Below are 20296 nucleotides of genomic sequence, written 5' to 3' on the forward strand. Positions count from 1 at the left end.
TCGGATTTCATAAAGAAATATGCTGTAAATATGCTGTAAATAGGTCTTCAAACAACTGTCACTCTAGAACTGTTAGAAATGCCGATTAGCGTTTAAAAACGACCAATAGAACACTCATATGATCCGAACGCAATCTGTCTGCAATAAATTGCAGTTTTATGAATAAGTTATATTAGATCTCTAACATCCAACAATAAACAATATATGTTTGGGGAGCAGAGTTATCGGACTACGGCATGGACACATGTACGTGCTAAGAAACGAAAATGGAGATTGGTTTCTAATTCTAGTTTTGTAATTCGCAATGAATTTGCGCAAACATTTGTATATGGAGTAACATATATTACGTATTCATGCGCATGACTAGACTTTGCAATGGTATAAATGACTGCTTCTCTCTCTCTCTCTCTCTCTCTCTCGCACACGCACCGACCCAACCTTCTATATTCAGACTTTGTATCTGGTATTCGGCTGAGACGTCGATAGGATTCTATTTTCTGATGATTGGCAAGCAGGTTTGATTTGAACATTTTTCCACTTATTTGACTGTTTGATTCTTTTTGCACAAAATATAAAATCATATACATCTTTCCTTTCATTAAATCTCAGCAGTATGTAGCACGCTGATTTTATTAAATCTTTTCGTGAGAAATTCTAGCATTCTAGCATCATAATGGAACCCAAAATGGTCGACATTGGTAACTTCATAACCAAAATAACTGAACAAAAACTGTTGCATTTTGCTTTGACGTCACTGACAGATCAACATGAAACGAAAATATTTAGACGCAACTTTTACAATACAGTCAGATATCCAACAATTTAAAGCCATAATGTTATTTGGCTCACAAGGAAAGAACATAATAACACAGATATTGGTCATCTGGTTTTATTTTAAGAAGAACACAGTAACACTTGTTTTGGAAAAAGAAAGTGAATTCCTTCTTCATGTTCAACATGACCTTTCGAATCGGGCAAAAAAGGTGCTAGTAACTACCCGCGCTGACCGAATGCGGCCAGTAGTGGTCTACCTCACCCATCACGACCCTGCAGGGACTTGAATCGATCATAGCGACCTGCCCCATAACGTACGAGGACACTGCATTGATGTGCGTGGATGTATTTCATTACATACATAATGCCTGTTTACACTAACCCTTTTCATGCATGTAACACATCTGTGATACATGCGTGGAAAACGTTCCAATCACAATGAATGTACTGTAAAAATAGTACTGGTTGTAATGTAGCGTGCAAATAGTCATTGATTTCAATTCTTGGAAAATGTACTTTTCATGTTGTCCAACATCAGCAAAGTGCGACCTGAAATATCTGTACTTTTGTATGACTCCCATGAACAGCTATAAGCGAACGTTCACCTGTCTAAAACTTTAGCATGCCAGTTAAAATTATGTTCTCGACAGGTAGAAGCATTCGATGCGAAAACTACAAACTCTTTTCCTGATCCTGAGATAAAGTGGGTAAAATTGTCAAATGGATTTGAATACGCAATAAAGCGATACATATCTCTCAAAAAAAAAATACTGAGAAGTCGGATGCTCTTATATATCGTCATATAAATGCAAAGTCAATCACATAGTGAAATGAACAACTAAACAACAACCCACCTAATATAGTTAGAGAGGAATCATTTATTTAAATTATTCATTAGAATTACACAGTGCTTTTTAACTTTGGATACACCCTATCATGGAATTATTTTGAGCTCATTCAAAGACATTTTGGATTATATCATAGTGGTATATCAGGATGTGACGTCGATGGAAAAATTAAAGATGAAGCATGTATTGCGTTGGCAGGTGCGAATCAATATGACTGTAGTTGCATGCTCCCTAAAACCTTTGTATTCGTAGAAACCCATCCTTCTGATGCAGGACCTCAAATGCTGTGAGTATTTGTGTCACATACTTTCATAAGGCATTGCTCGTCATCGAAGTTATTGATGTTATTTCTGATAGTATCCTCAGATAACATGTTTAATTCTTTTGGTATACAGATTTCCTTAACGCCAGATGTTATGAAAACTTTGTGTATGAACTCTTTTCAGAGTGTTGTAATTCTTGTTGCAAAGTAAGAACGTTAAATAAAATTCAAATTATGTACGTATAGAAAAATAGGTTGAGTTATCAACACCAATTTCCTGGACCCTATCCATTCTCAGAAATTCCAAAATATGACTTGGAGTGGAATAACGCTTTTACAATGGTTTTATGTTGTCATATGAAAGGCATGCTCAATTTGATAAACATTTGAGAAGTTGTTGATTTTATTGATTCAAACGTAGGAATGTAAGCACAGCGAGTCTCCTTTTATTTGCGCATGCTACAAACCATAAAGTTAAAGACATAACGAACTCTACTTTTATGTGCAAACAACAGGTTGTATTTCCAAATTCAAGAGACTTAGGGTGAATCAAAATGCCATTGTTCTTAGTCCATGAAAATAAACGATTTCAGAGGAAATTGAATGTTCCGGTTCAAGGTTTTAGTCTCTGATGAAAAAAAATGGCGTTCGTACACTCACCCCCATATATATATGTGTGTGTGTGTGTGTGTGTGTGTGTGTGTGTGTGTGTGTGTGTGGATAGTGGGATTATTTTCAGACAAAACCTTTTATCTTCTGGCTCCAAACGGACGATGACCCTAGGCGTGATTCCTGGCAAGGCTTCAACCTAATAATTCAACAAGAAATAATGCAAACACACACACACACACACACACACACACACACACACACACACACACACTTAGTATCAAGGTACTTACACATGACCATAAGGATGAAGGCGCCAATAATCATGATTACTACCTGTATAGAATCCGTCCATATAACGGCTGTTAAACCACCTAAAAAGGGGTAAAGAATATATAATTTAAATTCTAACGAGACAAACCTACATACATGCCTATCTTTCTGCTTGCCAACATAAATACATATAGTTGGTTGATTTTAACTGTAAATTTAACATATTATTGGCTGAGCTAATGCGGTTCCCCATACCTACCTACCTACATACATATATAAATCTGTGTTGACATTGATGGACGATTTGCGGATATGATGTCACCTGTTCATTAAAATGTGAAATATTGCTGCATGCAAATCTTTCCGGAACAGACCTGTGTACAATTTAGTCACATGCCGTTAATTGGTAAATTCAAAATGACCAAAGAACAGACGTTTGTGCTATTCCACGTGGATGTACAAGTCACCAAACACAGGATTTGCTCCGGAAACATAATGTACATGTCACCACAAGAACCCTTCAGCCGATGGTAACTGCACGGCCACGAGAAATACCAGTAAGTGTATAAAATGTGCACCGATGTGTGCAGTCAAAATGTCATTTTTAGACTACACATAATTGCAGCTTTTAATGAATAGATGACATCTAGCCCTAACCTGATCACGGGTGAGAGGCTGATTTATCGACCTACCTACATGCATGCATGCATGCATACATACATACATACATACATACATACCCCCCACACACACTAAGACCACTGTTCCGTATGAAAACCAGTTATATTTATAACCCAAGGTTTTAGCATATCTGTTTTAAATGACAATACACCACATCATTCGCACACGTACGGACGAACAAGATCACACAGTTCCCACTTTTTCGTCGAAAGCGTATAAAAACATGAATATATAAGTAGAACCTTTATTATCACCTACACACGCACGCACTCACACACACGACACACATATACAGACCACTCCCAACATATTCAAACATGTATCGTTGGTAATTTGAGTTAAAATGCTAAATTAGGACCTATAGTCAGCATAATGATACATTTAAAAGGAAAATGTAGACATGTATTATGTATCAGACTGAAACATTAAAAAGTATAGGTGTTCTATAACAATACGTACCTGTGATAGTGAAGAGAGCAGACACAGACAGTAGAATGATGACTGCTATGTATAAATTGACATCAACCGACTGTGTAATGAATAGAGCCCCTGAGTAAAGGTCAGCCTGGAAATAATAATAATAATAATAATAATAATAATAATAATTAAAACTAATAAATTGAATTCAATATTTAGTTTTGGTTACTACCTATGCATAAATTTATAATGCAATTTATTTACGTTGGATAAGTAATCTGTCTTGATATCGCACATGCTAATAAGAAGAAAATATATATATTTTTGCTGGGTGGATAAATGGGACAGTTCTAGTTTAGTTTGTTTAGTTTCAGTTTAATTTCCTTTTTCCAACCAGGATATTTCTCTGAAAGTTATTGTCTTGCCGCCCTTAAATACAATGAATCTTTATAATTGGGTAGAGGTTTCCAAGGTGATGTTTCTATAGTGTTGAATAAACAAAATCATGTGATATATTTATATTGCATACTCAAAACATCGCATGCTAAAAACATTGCACAGTGGCATATTTTAAAAACTAAAACTAAAAGATAGATAAGACATTATTGTAATAAATAAGCTTACATTTGTTTAAAGTCGTAACTAACTGCATTTTGGATTAACTTCATGTTATTTTTGATTAAAACGGATCAAATTGTTAACGTCTAAAATTAGTTTTATCTTTATCGTACACTAGAAGAACGATAAGAGCACGCCGATGAGTGAGTGTTTCATGCTTGTTTTATGGAAACGTAAAAACGCAAATCTTACCGATAGTTTTGTGAAAATGTAAAGGAGAAGTGCCATTACTACAAGATAAATCCGAATTCTTTGTCCACCAAACCTCTTCATTAGGTACTCTGGCATTGTAAACACCTGTTGAATGAACGTAATTTCCATGTAACGGATTACAACTATACGTGTTTTGCTCATCGCGGGGGTCAACTAGAACCAGACTATTAGAACACTACGTGGTCTAAAGAAAATATTGCAAACATGATACAATCTGTCCCTGTGAAAATATGATTCAATGTCAGTAAAATATTACAAACATACGATACAATCTGTCAAGCAAAGCTTACAAGGCATTTATTGTCTAAAGAAATTATACAAGATTTGTAGATAACATATGTTCTAGTGACATAAGCAAATATATGTATTTTCTTACCCACCCTGACTGATATGTTGTATATGTGAAATCTATACTTCTCTTTGTTTGAAGTTAACTCAATATCCATATTAAAGGTAAGCAAAGATGAAACATTGCATTAATTTGTGTTCCTGCTTAATAACGAAGTTTCAGAATTCGAACAACTCATTAGCAATATTGGTATAATAATAATAATAATAATAATAATAAGAAGAAGAAGAAGAAGAAGAAGAAGAAGAAGAAAAAGAAGAAGAAGTAGATGACGAAGAGGAAGAAGAAGAAGAAATTAAAATTACCTTCTTTTGAAATAAAGTGATTTTTATTTACTTACACCTGCTGCAATGTACACCGGTACAAAAAGCCATCCAAGCATCACGAGTACGAATACAGCCTGGAAAAAACATTCTGCACAAACTTTACTGTACGCTACTTACATAATTACTAATGGAATATTTCATTGTAATCATATCTATTTTTAAATGGCAAGTAAGGAGAGTTAAAAAGCGCGAGTATTAATTAAACCAATGAAACTTGGTTATACTCCCGTGGTCGACTTCATTATAATAGACAATGTTTCATTGGTTATAAATATATCCATGCTAAATGTTCATTACAATAGACAATGTTTCATTGGTTATAAATATATCCATGCCAGATGTTCATTATAAAAGAAAATGTTTCATTGGCCATAAATATAACTATGCCAAATGTTCATTATGCAGTAACTAGGACAAGCCATCATTCCATTGTAGAAAAAACAGTAACTCAGACAACCCAACATCTTATAGCACAAAGAGCAATAACCAAGACAACAAAACATTCCGTCGTAGATAAGTTGTAAACGAGACAACATAATATAGCAGAAAAAGCAGTCAATGAGACAACCCAGTATTCCACAGTAAGTAAGAAGCACTTGGAACAACTCGACATCCCATTGTAGAATAAGAAATAAACGAGACAACTCGACATACAGGACCGTTTTGCCCATTAGGCACACTAAGCACCAGGACAAATTCAAACTAATTGTTGCTGATAAAACTGAATGAATTATATATGACCATTTCAATCTGCATGTAAGAGTAATTTTATTTAGAATCATGGCAACACTGGTAATTTCCTACCTTTCTTAGCTTTTAATATTGTTATTTTAGTTTCACATGGGGGGGGGGGCTCCATAATGTTTTCAGTTCTTAGGGCCCTGGAAGGCCTTAATCGGGTCCTGCCGACATCATATTGCAGAATAAGAAATAAAAGAGACAATCGGACATGATAATGAAGAATTAGCAATAAACGAGACAATCGGACATTATAATGAAGAATTAGCAATAAACGAGACGATCGGACATGATAATGAAGAATTAGCAATAAACGAGACAATCGGACATGATAATGAAGAATTAGCAAATAAACGAGACAATCGGACATGATAATGAAGAATTAACAATAAACGAGACAATCGGACATGATAATGAAGAACTAGCAATAAACGAAACAATCGGACATGATAATGAAGAATTAGCAATAAACGAGACAATCAGACATGATAATGAAGAATTGGCAATAAACGAGACAATCGGACATGATATTGCACAATAGATAAAAGAGTCTTATCAGCCTTACGAAAAGCAATTGTATTAGTGCAGTTGAAATAATTGGATGTTATCCAACATTATTAGATTGGTATTTCTCATGCGTTACACGGAACATTACGTCTCTCAAATCCATGTTAAGTTATTAAATCATTTCAGAAATAAAATACCTTATTAGTCAACGAATACAAACTTATAGCAATCTCTCTCGATCAGTTTTAATTGACAGAGCTGATAGTTTATACATAAAACATTATCAATATTAAAAAATCTTTCCTTTTGAAAGGTACAATTTTAATCATTGTTAGAATCGGGCCATAGGATAACTTACGTTAAGTTCAAATACAGCAATACCGATCCCGCTGGCGGCTCCAGATCCTGCCAGACCCACAAAATGTCCGCTTCCAATATTACTGGCAAACAGAGAAGCACCCACCTGGAAATTGATTGTACAATTCATCCAAAATATTCTATACACGAAAATGAGTCTGATGGAGCTATTTATTTGATTTATATGAAGAACAATTTATCAGAAATTTTCAGGTAATAACAGAGATTTTGAGAAATTAAAACTAAGCATTATTTGCGCCAGAATGCCTATTACTGAATGACAGTCATGGTTATTACTTTTTTTATGGCACGATTATTAAAATGTCTTGAGTCAAAAAATGTCAATTTAAGATTAATTATTTAGTCGTAAATATGCATTTTAAGAAACCTGCATCTAGCTGGTTTTGATCGTGATCTATTCGTATCCACGCGTCTTGCGCTCAACCTTCACTAAATATGGCCAGGCAGTTTGTTTTGCTTGACTACTTTTCCTCAGGAAAAACATCGTCCTTCTTATCTACTCTTGAGTTCAAAAGTTATCATCTGAAACCTACAGAGCTACGTCGTTTACTGTGGCTGCCATATATCAGACATGTCAAATCCACAAGGCAAGAATTGATGTAGTTTATTTATTTGTTCATTATAATTATTATTATTAGTAGTAGTAGTAGTAGTAGTAGTAGTAGTTCTCCTACTTGATAGATTCGGCTAATTGTTACTAGAGTCAATGTGTGCAAAGCAGCAAAAATGAAAGGAAGAACATTATGTTCTTGGTAAATATATATATATATATATATATATATATATATATATATATATATATATATATATATAAATGAAAAACAAGGATAAGTATTTGTAAAGTTTTCCGCTAAGAAAAGAAGTAAATTTTACAGTCGGTAAATACACATTCATGTAGATAACAATTAGTTGTTGCATTATGACGTTTTAAACTTATGAGTGGGATACAACCAGATTATAAATATTTCCTTGAAGTAGTATTGTTCAGTTTCCTTACTTAATATATAAGCTAATTAGTTTTAGAGCTGCACAGCAAAATAATGAATTTATCATTCAAAAGTTAAGCATGAAGTCACTGTAAAACGAATAAATGAGATTTTAAAAGCACGTGGGTCTACGAATTAAGTTGCAACCACAGGCATGAAACCTTGGAGACGCATGTAATCCAAGAAGCAGAAAAGCCCATAAGAACAAAACCAAAAACAATAATTAATGATCGAAATGTATAATCATAAGTAAAAAGCAGAACCATTCCCCCGTATGAAGACCATGAAGGCTGTTATATTTAGGCTGAAAATTATATCAGTGAGATAATTGATTGCCCAGATACTATGAATGAAACGCTTTGTCAATGATATTAGTGGTTGCCAAGAGATTATCACTGATACACTTTGTCAGTGAGATTAGATAATATCAATGACAAACTTTGTCAATGTTGTTAGTGATTACCAAGGGAATATCAATAACAAACTTTGTCAATGAGATTAGTGATTGCCAAGAGACAATCAATGACAGTTTTGTAGTGAGATTAATGACTGCCAAGAGGGTATCAATGACACATTTGCCAATGATATTAATAATTGCCAAGAGGCTATCAATGACATACTTTACCAGTGAGATTAATAATTACCAAGAGGCTATCAATGACACACTTTGCCAATGAGATTAGTAATTGCCAAAAGGCTATCAATGTCATTAGTAATTACCAAGAGGCTATCAGTGTCACTTGTCAATGAGATTATTAATTGCAAGACACTATCAGTGACATGCTTTGTAAATGAGACTAGTGAATGCCAAGAAACAATCAATGACACACTTTGTCGAGGAGACTAGTGACTGCCAAAAAACAATCAATGACACGCTTTGTCAAGAAGACAAGTGATTGCCAAGAGACTATCAATGACATGCTTTCTAAACGGGGCAACTGATTGCCAAGAGACTATCAATGACACGCTTTGTCAGTGAGATTAGTAATTGCCAAGAGGCTAAAAATGACTTTTTGTGAATGAGATAAGTAATTGCCAAGAGGCTATCAATAACACATTGTGAATGAGATAAGTGATTGTTAAGAGGCTATCGAATTGACGCTTTTGAACCTTGAATGTCATGACTTAGCGCACAACATTGCGTATCAAAACGCACCACTAGTATTTCAGGATTGTTTGCTGTCATATTATGGCAAGTGTAAATAGTTTTGGCCAAATGCATACATCATTATAACGTCTTAATACGATTTGTATTAACCTACTGACTTTTCGATGTATCATAAATGCACGATCACAAAATTAAATTCCAGTTAGTGTAAACGCCGCACCTTGACACATGCCAACGTAGCAATGTGGGCAATTGATACATGTATTTCTTTACATTGCTGTCTACGTTTAGTTATAAATAAATGTAAGCTTCTTTCTTAATGATTATACTTGAAGACTTCCTTAGTAAAAATACAAACAAGACCCATTCATAATTCTCCAAAATGCTGGAAAGAACTAGTTTCACGCTTTCACGTGTCCAAAATTAGAATTGCACGAAAGGACCAAGCATGTGGAAGGACGTGGGAGGTAAAGAAACCTGACGAGAAACAACTGAGAACATAACCCTTGTAAAGTAAAACTAGTTTTTGACGGAAGCATCTGATAACATTCAGCATATTTGCAAGACTACTGTAAAGTTATGTGTCAAGACATTAATATTCTGCTTTCATAAAGTGTACATTTCTTGTAGTCTTGACGATATATATATATATATATATATATATATATATATATATATATATATATATATATATATATATATATATATAAGGTATTATCTCTGGAAATACAAAGTGCTCAAAATAACATTCTTGGATTTATATAGGAATACACATAAGATAATATTCTTGGATTGTATTATTGCGATTCAGCAAAAAGCTGTTGACACATCACTAAGACACAGGCCATAACAGGCACATCAACACCTCCAGTTTGGGATTCATTTTGGAGTACTACTAAAGATTACTCAGAACTCTAATCATTCGTTCTTGTGTTAGAAATTTTAGGTTTATTTAGGATTTAATTCGCAATTCCGTAAGCTATTATTACATGTTTAATTTTGTATGTCTTCTTGATAGACAAATTATTTGTTGAATTTTACAAGGTTTGTTGCATCTCACTTTTTATTACTTATGTTAAGACCATAGAGTCATATATATATATATATATATATATATATATATATATATATATATATATATATATATATATATATATATATATTCAAGTTGTCCCCAAAAATAAGTATTTTTTACGACATGGAGGATGGCAAGTTCCTTCAAATACAACATAATTAATATATTCTGATCTTCAAAATGCACACCATAGCAACAGTTTACAGTAGAAACTCCTCAAAGCATTCAGATTTAACGAAAATAAGATGGATGAAATATTTTCACCTCGATTTATCCCACGTTGACAAGCAAATGAAAAAATACTTTGTTAATTTGAATTAATTTTACCAAACATATTTCTAATTCCTTTATGCAACTTAATATTAACGTTATTTATAACCATTTTTCCAGCCCTGCTACCCATACATTGTCAAATACAATTTCGAAATCGACAAATGCAGAAGAATCATATATTTTGTTCCTGCTCTAAAAATTTCCAAAGAGGCATGCAGAGTAAAAATGTTATCTTAAGTGGAATATCCTTTTCTAAAACCAGACTGATTCTCCATTATATGCGTAAGTCCGTTAAGTCCTTCACTTAGAGATAATCAATTTTGCAAAGCAGTCTAATAATCTGATAAGTCGTAGTCTGAGGGAACATTGTTATCATCTTTAATTTTAGATAACGACTTTGTTAATCCTGTAATTCAATACACTTGGATAATACCATGGTCTAAAATATTTATTGTTGGAGAATGTACATCAAAACAAAAATGATTCAGATTAGTAAAGTCTCAAATCAGAGATATCCTCAAGGGTTTCAGCTGATGACATGTGTGTGTGTGTGTGTGTGTGTGATATTTGGATTTTTAACGTAGCCTGAAACATATTTCCATCATATCGCAATGATTAGTCTGCAGTATGGCAGTTTATAGTGATATCTGGCACAGTGGCATCATGCTGCAGACATCTAGCATCATATCCCACCCAGATACATTATCCTGACACCAGGCCGACCATTCCTAATAATAACCTCTTACATGCGAAGCAGCTGCTACTACCATTTTTATACGTCTTTGGTATGACTCGGCCGGGGTTCAAGCCCGCAACCTCCAACATCAGAGGGATCAGAGGGATGCATCAGTTGTTGGTTATATCAGCTAATGGCATCAGCTAACCAAGAATGGGTGCATTTTTACACGTTATTGACCTATATCTCTATCGCTACTCATGCATCTATTTTGGATGAATGAATTCAGGAACCTACACGTTTCAAATAATATATGGTCATACGTATTTGTCTTAGACTTGGATTCTGAGGAATATCCAGTCAATATAGGATTACAACAGAACTGAAATTTAAAAGGATTAAGTATTTTAGAAACATTGAACTCACTGTGATTTGAAATTATGAATTTGGAGTGCTTGCTGGTTGTGTATGATAGCAGTGATTAGTTGTCGGTACGTCAGAGACAAACTTGGAATAATTCTGACAATACAAGAATGCAATATCACCTGATTTTCGCCAACACTTATTTCCTGTTCGATTCAATTCTCTAATTTCTACTGCTTCGATATCATCCAAAACACCACAAAAATGAACGTATAAACAAAGCTCACAAAGTGTCGATATAATGCCCCATTTTGCATCCCACAAACACTCAAAATTAGAAAACGTATTTTATTATTTGCATTTATTAACATCAACGTCTCTTGTTACATATGTATTACAAGTACGTTTTGATGAGGAGAAGGCATTCTCAGATTTCTCCCTATGATATACCATATAGTGACCTGACAGTCTGCGCGTAGGTTGGCCCCTGTGTTGGACTCCGGTGTTAATTTATTTTCTTGATAATTGAGTCCAGTGAATCACCTGGGTGAACTTGCTGACCCTTAAAAAGAAGTCGATCGTCTGCTATTCTGGACCAAAGACCTCGTTGCCGTGTCCCTTTGTAGATTAGTGCAAGATTTTTGCGGTTGTCTGCTGCGATCGCTTACCGTGTATCAAGTGGAGCTTTATATCGGCTTTAGTACTGAGTGTTTAATTTTTTTGTTGTTTATTTCTGATCATTGGACCCAACCAGCTTCTTTAAATCCTTTAAATGTTTTCTCATGTCGTCCGCACTAGATGTAGCGTATTAAATGGCCAATAACAAACGTGACACGTTTCGAACCCGAAACATTATAATTTGTGTCTTCCAGGCGACCACTCGTTTCACTTAGTTACAAATCTTAGACATCTTAGAGATCTAGATATTGAATGCTCTTCAAATAGCCAATCGTGTTCAGGCTCTACTCTTACTGCGATACTGAAGGACGAAAAGTGAATCAATCAAAGTTATTATCGCTACGATACTTATCAAATGACATGCATCCGGACATTGACTTCTCTGCAAACAGCGAATCGTTTCAATGCCCTACTCTAATGACAAAAGAATTCAGTGGTGAGAAGTGTGTCAGTGAGACTTAACGATCGTCACAAGACTTAACAAATGACGCTTCTGGGCATTGACTTCTTTGCAGATAGCTAACCATTTCAGTGTCATAGTCTTATGACAAAAATATTCAGGGGTGAGATGCGTGTCAGGGAAATATATGACAGTCACAAGACTGATCAAAGGACGCACCTACTGACATTTGATTTGTATGCAAATAACGAATCTTATCAATGCCCTACGCTTTTAGCAATATTCAAGGGTGAGAAGGTATTGATGAGATTTACTATTGCCATTGGACTTAACATTGCGCACTTTACAGTCCATACAGCCATCGCCGTACATATTTGGGCCATAAATGATAAGAAAAAGAAAAGAAAAGAAAAAAAAAACAGTTCAGTCAAAACAACTTTTACAGACGAAAAGAAATATTTTGTTTCATTTTGCCATCAGCGTTTGCGAAATGGTAAAGCGTTCTTGTCTTTGCGAAGAAACATGTCCCCTTCAAGCAGCCACCATCGTGATACTGGAATAACCGTGCCAAATAGAAACTTGGTGACGCCGGTGTAAAGTAGAATATTGATCACAGTAGAAAAACTACCACATGTCACCTATCTACTTAGATTAATGACCGGAGATGGGTAGGTATTCTACGGGGCTAATATTCAGCATCCCACTGGTCCTTATCAAGGGATGAGCGTCTGAATATTGCTGTTACCTCGAATAATATCAAATCATATCAATGTTACCGGGCACCTGCAAGTTTATATATATAAATCATATGGCGAATAACAATCCTTTCAAGTGCACTGGATCCAGCAAGGGATCACGTGTGTCAGAGATTGATTAAGATAAATGCAATAAACTGATAACGAACGGTGCGAAATTAATATCTAGCTAGCCTTAGCGCTTTCGACTCTTTAATGAGGTTTTTTTCACAGGCAAATACAAAACATAGACAAGACAAACAAATAAAACAGAAAAACTGTTATGTTTTAGAAACTTTATATGGCTGTTTCTACAGGAATTCAACCTTTTAACTTTATTATGTTTCAACTAATTTATTTCAGCTTGTTGGTGATACTGGAAAATATTTGTATGGACCTACAAATTGATGAGACATAACGACATCTGTTACGTTATGTAAATTCCTGTAAGCGCAAATTATATCCCGGATATTTCATTGTTATAGTAGTCATAGGCTATTAAGCAAATGTAGAGAATTATTTAAAAGAATGATTTATATTCTTTATATTATCCATCTCGTATGGCACGATCTACATTTGCTGTGATCTAACATCCTTTCAGTTCTGTATTTTATGTCGTGTTAGTGTATACGTTCCAATTTTTTCCTTCTTGCGTTTAGATAATTGCCTCATCTAGAATAATGGAGATCATGTCTCAACCAATACAGAAAACACTCAAAACAATGAAACTAATACCTTACTTCGTCTAAAGCAATATCGCACTCTTTTGCATCGATTCCTCCAAACAAACACAGTCACTAAAAGTCTTCAGATTCATGTCAAGCCGCAAAGTATTGGCAAGAGCTCAAACAGATTCAACAAGAGATGGAATACAATAACCCACGATGCGTCCATGAAACTCACAGCCCTACTTGGGGAAAACATAAATCATCAATATTTAGTCAAATCAGCAACCATCGAAGCATTAAAACAGCAGCTAAATTCAGTTTCCACAGAGGAACAATTGCAAACGTTTTACTCTAAATTAAATAAGGATAAAAAACGACTCTCTGCAAAACTATACAAATTCAGAGAAAGAAAATTTAGAAGTCATGATCTACAACCAAATCACTGTTGTGAAGAAACTTCAGTTGACGAAATTTCTTCTAAAAACAAACGTAAGAAGATAAATTGCCGTAAAAGGAAGAATAGCAAGCACTCTAAAGCAAAAACTAATTTAACTGTTACTAACTCAGTGTTCTTTATCTCTAAGTTAGAACTTACGGAGGCAGAAATAAAACTTTAATCGAAGGGCTTGAGTTTCTGTCCCCGTTCAAAGACATTTGACAGAGGGAAGCTGAAAAAGAAGACCGAAAAGATTAGACTCAAGGTCCATTTTGGGTTGCAGCCCATAAATAAATCAGAGGAAAATATAAGCTGCGACTAACCCATATTCAGAAAGATAAGTAATTGGACTCCACGAAAAAGTTTATTTCCAAATCTAGAAGCCTTTATCAACTTCCAGACACATCAACCATACTAACATATACTTTAATTTGACAAAAGAAGAAACAGATGCCCTACACACACTGAAAAGCAGAACAGACATTATAATTAATCTTGCAGATAAGGGTTCCGCTGTGGTAGTTATTAATAGGGAAGACTACATCAGTGAAGCAAGTAGACAACTATGTGACGGTAGGTTCTACCAAAAACTAGACCATGATCCAACACTGGAATATGCAAGAACCATCACTAATATTTTTGATGAGGCATACCAAATCGGGCACATAGACAAGCAAACGAGAAACTACTTAAGCTTAGAAAACCCAAGGGCAGATAGAGTATATCTTCTACCTAAAATCCACAAACAAGGAAACCCGATCAGACCTATAATATCCGGTGACGGGCATCCCACAGAAAGGATATCAGAATATTTGGATCATTTTATGAAACCACGTGTCCACAAATTACCATCATATCTTCAGGACACGACAGATTACCTCATAACAAGCAAAGCAAGCGAACCATTACTGCCAGATACATTGCTTGTTTCCTTAGTCGTCACATCTTTTGTATACTAACATAATGCACAACGAAGAGATACAGGCGCGTAGAGAAGCATGGGAAACAAGAACTGTAGATAATCCCCCCACAAACTTCCTAGTCCAACTCATGCAGCTTGTCCTAAAACTCAATAACTTTGAATTTAATGAAGAAAACTACCTCCAAATTAATGGAACCGCAATGGGTAAAAAAAATGGTCCTTTCGTATGCTAATATTTTTTGGAAAACTGGAGGGTCAACTTTTAGCATCGGTTGAAATTACACCATACCAGTGGGTACGCTTTTATCGATGATATAGAAATTGAGTGGCAACATGGAATATAAAGTCTGGATCATTCGATATCAAAGGCAAACAGCTTCCATCTCTTAATAAAATTCACGGCAGAAGTCTCCAACTCAAACCACGTCTTCCTGGACACAACAACCAGACTGGTAGAAAACAAGCTCCATACAGACATCTACTCCAAACCAACCGACAAACACCAGTATCTTTTCCCAAGCAGCTGTCATCCAAAACACTGCATTAGGAACATTCCATATAGCCAGGCACTGAGGATACGCAGAATTTGCTCCGACGATGAAACATTCCTAAAAAGGTCCGAAGAGCTATCTAAACATTTAATTTACCGAGGCTACAACAATGACCTTATTACAGAGGCAACCCAAAGGGCTGATCAAACAAATCGCGATGACCTACTAAAATATGGACAGAAGGAAAAGGTTGATAGGATACTATTTATCATGACCTACCATCCAGGCAACCCTAAAGTAGGTAAAATCTTCGGGAAACACTGGCCCATCGTGGAATCGTCTGACGCACATAAGTTAATCCTCTCTAACAAACATGTGGTCGCCTACAGGCGACCAAAAATCCTCAAGGACATCCTAGTCAGGGCGAAGCTAATGCCAATACTAATCAAGACCACTCTAGTCAACCTGGCCCCTGTGGCGATAAAAGGTACAAAACCTGTCAACATATGATAGAGACCATGATATTTTCTAGCACAATGACTAGAGAAAAATTAAACATAGATGGTCCAAACAAAACGTGCAAACCAGAGAATGTCATTTATGTCGGAGAAACTGAAAAGCTACACAAAAGGATCAACCTTCATAGATCTGATTGGATGACAAAGAAGCTGTACAGAAGCCCGGTCGCAGAACACGTCTCCTCCCCTGGCCACATTTTAAATGATATAACACTTATTGCAATTGCTCACAACTCCAACTGAAGTTCCCAAACTAGGAAATAAAAGGAATCCTACTGGATACGCCGCCTTAGAACATTGAAACCAAGCGGTTTAAACCAAGAAGACTAGACAAAAACAACCATGCACAAATAAAATTATCTTTTGCAGCCGACACATTTTCTTTTAAATAATTCTCTAAATTTGCTTAATAGCCTATGGTACTATAACAATGAAATATCCGGGATATAATTTACGCTTACATAAAATTTACATAAAATAATAGATGTCGTTGTAGCTCATCAATTTCTAGGTCAATACAAATATTTTCAGTATCAGTTACTAGCTGAAATAAACTAGTTGAAACATGATAAAGTGAAGAAGTTGAATTCCTGTAGAAACAGCCATGTACAGATTCTAAAACATAACCGTTTTTCTGTTTTATTTGTGTGTCTTGTCGATGTTTTGTATTTGCCTTTGAAAAAGACTCATTAAAGAGCCGAAAGCGCTCAGGTTAGCTAGATACTAGTTTTGCACTGTTCGTTTTCAGTTTATTATATATATATATATATATATATATATATATATATATATATATATATATATATATATATATATATGTGTGTGTGTGTATCTTTCTAGATGTTGTTCAATAAATATAATTTACGATGATTCAAGCCACTTTGTTAGTAAATTGAATTATTTTAAATATGGTGTAATAGACATAAAAACTGTATTGCGCGATAATATCTGTTCCAAATCAAACTGCAGTTGACATGTAATATTCGTCAAAATTGGATAGCTTAAACAAAAATCAAGTTTAATTTTCTAGTATTTGTTCACATATATTAAAATAATAGGCGGAAAAGAAAATCATAGTGTTTCTAGTGTTTGTTAGCACGATACCAAAGGTCCTTTAAGAATTTTCTATTCTATCATTTTGAAGAAGAAAAAAATATAGCTGACTACGAAGTATTTTCGCCTATTTTTCTGAACAAGATTCAAGTGTAGAACTCTATTAAAAAATGTTGGCACCAAGATATTGTTTATATTTATATTCTGTTTTTATATTTACTAGTAGTAAAATAATAAAAGTAAATGAAAATGATTTTTACCGAACTATGGTGTTGGCACCATTTGCACCAGTATGATAGGATCCCTACTGTGGGATTTTAGATCCGAATACGATTTTGTCTTGGATCGGATGTTGATACGAAATATCATCAGTTTATTTCATCAGGATTTTCAAATGTCCTTTGCGTACGTATTGAAAAAAAAATTTTTTTGTATAACATTAAAAAGCCCAGCAATAATCGTGTTTAATTAAATACTACGGTAACATTTACACGCTATATTGTTAGGTACATGATCATTTTGGACTTGCTGAGGCATATTTGCACGTGCTTATTCTGAAAGTATTTTTATGTAGAAAATTTACCACTTCAGGAATAAATTTACAATTGCTCATTTAAGTTATATAACGGTGAAAATTTGTTTGAAAATAACACATTCTACCAACGTCATACTCACTGTATCATTATCCTTTTGTCGTAAAATGACATACTTAATAATGAAAATGCTTCACCGATTCATAGCACATATTGAATTTAACACCTGTTGATATGTTGCTTCAGTAACTACAAAGTAAAAACAAAGTTTTTGTAACTCACACCGATGTTCTTGAACATTAATTTAAAATGTGTCTATTTTACTGATGTTCTTGAACGTTAATTTAAAATGTGTCTATTTTACTGATGTTCTTGAACATTAATTTAAATTATGTCTATTTTACTGATGTTCTTGAACATTAATTTAAAATGTGTCTATTTTACTGCTGTTCTTGAACATTAATTTAAAATGTGTCTATTTTACTGCTGTTCTTGAACATTAATTTAAAATGTGTCTATTTTACTGATGTTTTTGAACATTAATTTGAAATGTGTCTATTTTACTGATGTTCTTGAACATTAATTTAAAATGTGTATATTTTACTGATGTTCATGAACATTAATTTAAAATGTGTCTATTTTACTGATGTTCTTGAACATTAATTTAAAATGTGTCTATTTTACTGATGTTCATGAACATTAATTTAAAATGTCTTTTTTACTGATGTTCATGAACATTAATTTAAAATGTGTCTTTTTTACTGATGTTCATGAACATTAATTTAAAAGATGTCCATTTTTACTGATATTCTTGAACATTAATTTAAAATATATCTATTTTAATGATGATCCCGAACATTAATTAAAAATATGTCTATTTTACTGATGTTCTTGAATATTAATTTAAAAAATGTCTTTTTTACTGATGTTCTTGAATGTGAAAAAAATTGAACATGTCTATGAGACTGATGTTTTTAAGTAATAATAAAGTTAGACGTGGATGTGTGATATGTACGTGCATTTTAATGCAAAATGTAGAAAGTGATAAGTCAGGAAGTTAAAACAAAAGCCACCAATATCTCAGTACATTTCTTTGTAGATAGTACAGGTCTCACAGTACTAATTCAGCTTCCATAAAAAAAAAACTTATGGAAACATGATATTAAAAATTCAGACCGTTATTTATCAGTATAGATGTATCCTTGGTGATAGATTTTGTGCAAAGAAAACCACATGAGCCGCGGTATGTTTGGATCTACATGTGTTTGAGATATGTTTTCAGTTCTCCACTGTTGAGTCAGATGCTAATTTCAATAATGCGTTCTCCAGAATCAAGTCTGTCAATGGGCTGAAATTCCAACAACAAAACATTGCCTCGATTTTTTGTGTTGCAATTAGGAAAATCTCTCAAAATTTATTTTTAATAAAATATTACTTTCATTAAAAGCCAATTCTGGCCAGCAAAACAAATATATACTATTTTTTGTCTTCACCAAATTCTAGACCTGTTCCCATTCGTCCATATAATTAATACAGTGTATCCTATAATTAGACGCGAAAAGTTACTCTCTTGAGTCTGACTGCCTGGTGTCGCTATTGGACTGCCATGCGCCAGTTTATGTGATTTTCCTAACGATTATAAACCTGTTTAGCAAAAACTTAAGTAAACTCAGGATGAAATGTGTGAGTTTTATCATTTCTGTATTTATACGTTAAAGTGACATTAGACACAAAACCAGGCAACCAACGTTAGATAGGTGTGCAATACAACATCCTTTCACCTGTGCCGACTAAAATTGTTTTTCCAAAAAGAAGAGTATCTACCACCAAAGATGTTTAAAATGTGACCCGTTGGTTCTGTCTTAAGGACTAAAAGAGAAAGCTTACCGGTATCCAATGCATGGTTCTCCCCGCCAAGAAATACCCGCCTACACTCCCACGATTCCGACATGACGACTGAAAAAAAGAGAAACAAAAAATATAATGCGTCAACAAGAAATCAATTTTCAAAATATTCTTGTCAAAGAAAGTTTAAAAGTTTTCCGTTAAAAGTGTTTGTCTTCAGTAATTTTTATAAATTCATGTTCTTTTGATATTTATTTCTTTAGTTGATGGTACGCCACGGCAAAAATGGGTCCCGTAGCCGCGAAACATTTCAAGTACAAAATTTAAATTCAGCCTTAAAATTAAAATAACGTATTTGTAAAGTTAAATAACGTACTCGCAAAATCACGCGACAATGCATCTGAACAGGAGTTTATTCTTTGTATGCCAAGGCTCCACAGATCGCCTGACTGAGCGAAAAGATGAAACACATAATCGTCAGGTGTGAGGTTGATTATACACTCAAAAACCTAGCCATCTGGTCCCATAATGAGAACTTTATTTT

General features: G+C 34.3%; 1 protein-coding gene across 2 annotated transcripts in view; it reads right to left on the reverse strand.

Moving 5' to 3' along the window:
- Positions 1–19957, reverse strand: part of LOC149775580 (sodium/glucose cotransporter 4-like) — a 33916-nt gene extending 13959 nt beyond the window's left edge. The window contains exons 1-6 of one of the 2 annotated variants that reach the window (XM_089943547.1): positions 19795–19957; positions 6974–7078; positions 5385–5444; positions 4675–4779; positions 3907–4012; positions 2787–2867 (exon numbers count right to left, since the gene is read on the reverse strand). In XM_089943547.1, coding sequence (XP_089799673.1) covers positions 2787–2867; positions 3907–4012; positions 4675–4779; positions 5385–5444; positions 6974–7078; positions 19795–19809 — 472 coding nt within the window. In that variant the 5' untranslated portion in view covers positions 19810–19957. Of the gene's footprint in view, positions 1–2786; positions 2868–3906; positions 4013–4674; positions 4780–5384; positions 5445–6973; positions 7241–19794 lie in introns of those variants that run through there. The other variant, XM_089943546.1, reaches the window with a different exon arrangement.
- Positions 19958–20296: the final 339 nt, after the last annotated feature.

Source organism: Sinohyriopsis cumingii, chromosome 19, assembly GCF_028554795.1.
Source record: "Sinohyriopsis cumingii isolate HCF-2022 chromosome 19, ASM2855479v2, whole genome shotgun sequence".
NCBI classification, from domain to species: domain Eukaryota; kingdom Metazoa; phylum Mollusca; class Bivalvia; order Unionida; family Unionidae; genus Sinohyriopsis; species Sinohyriopsis cumingii.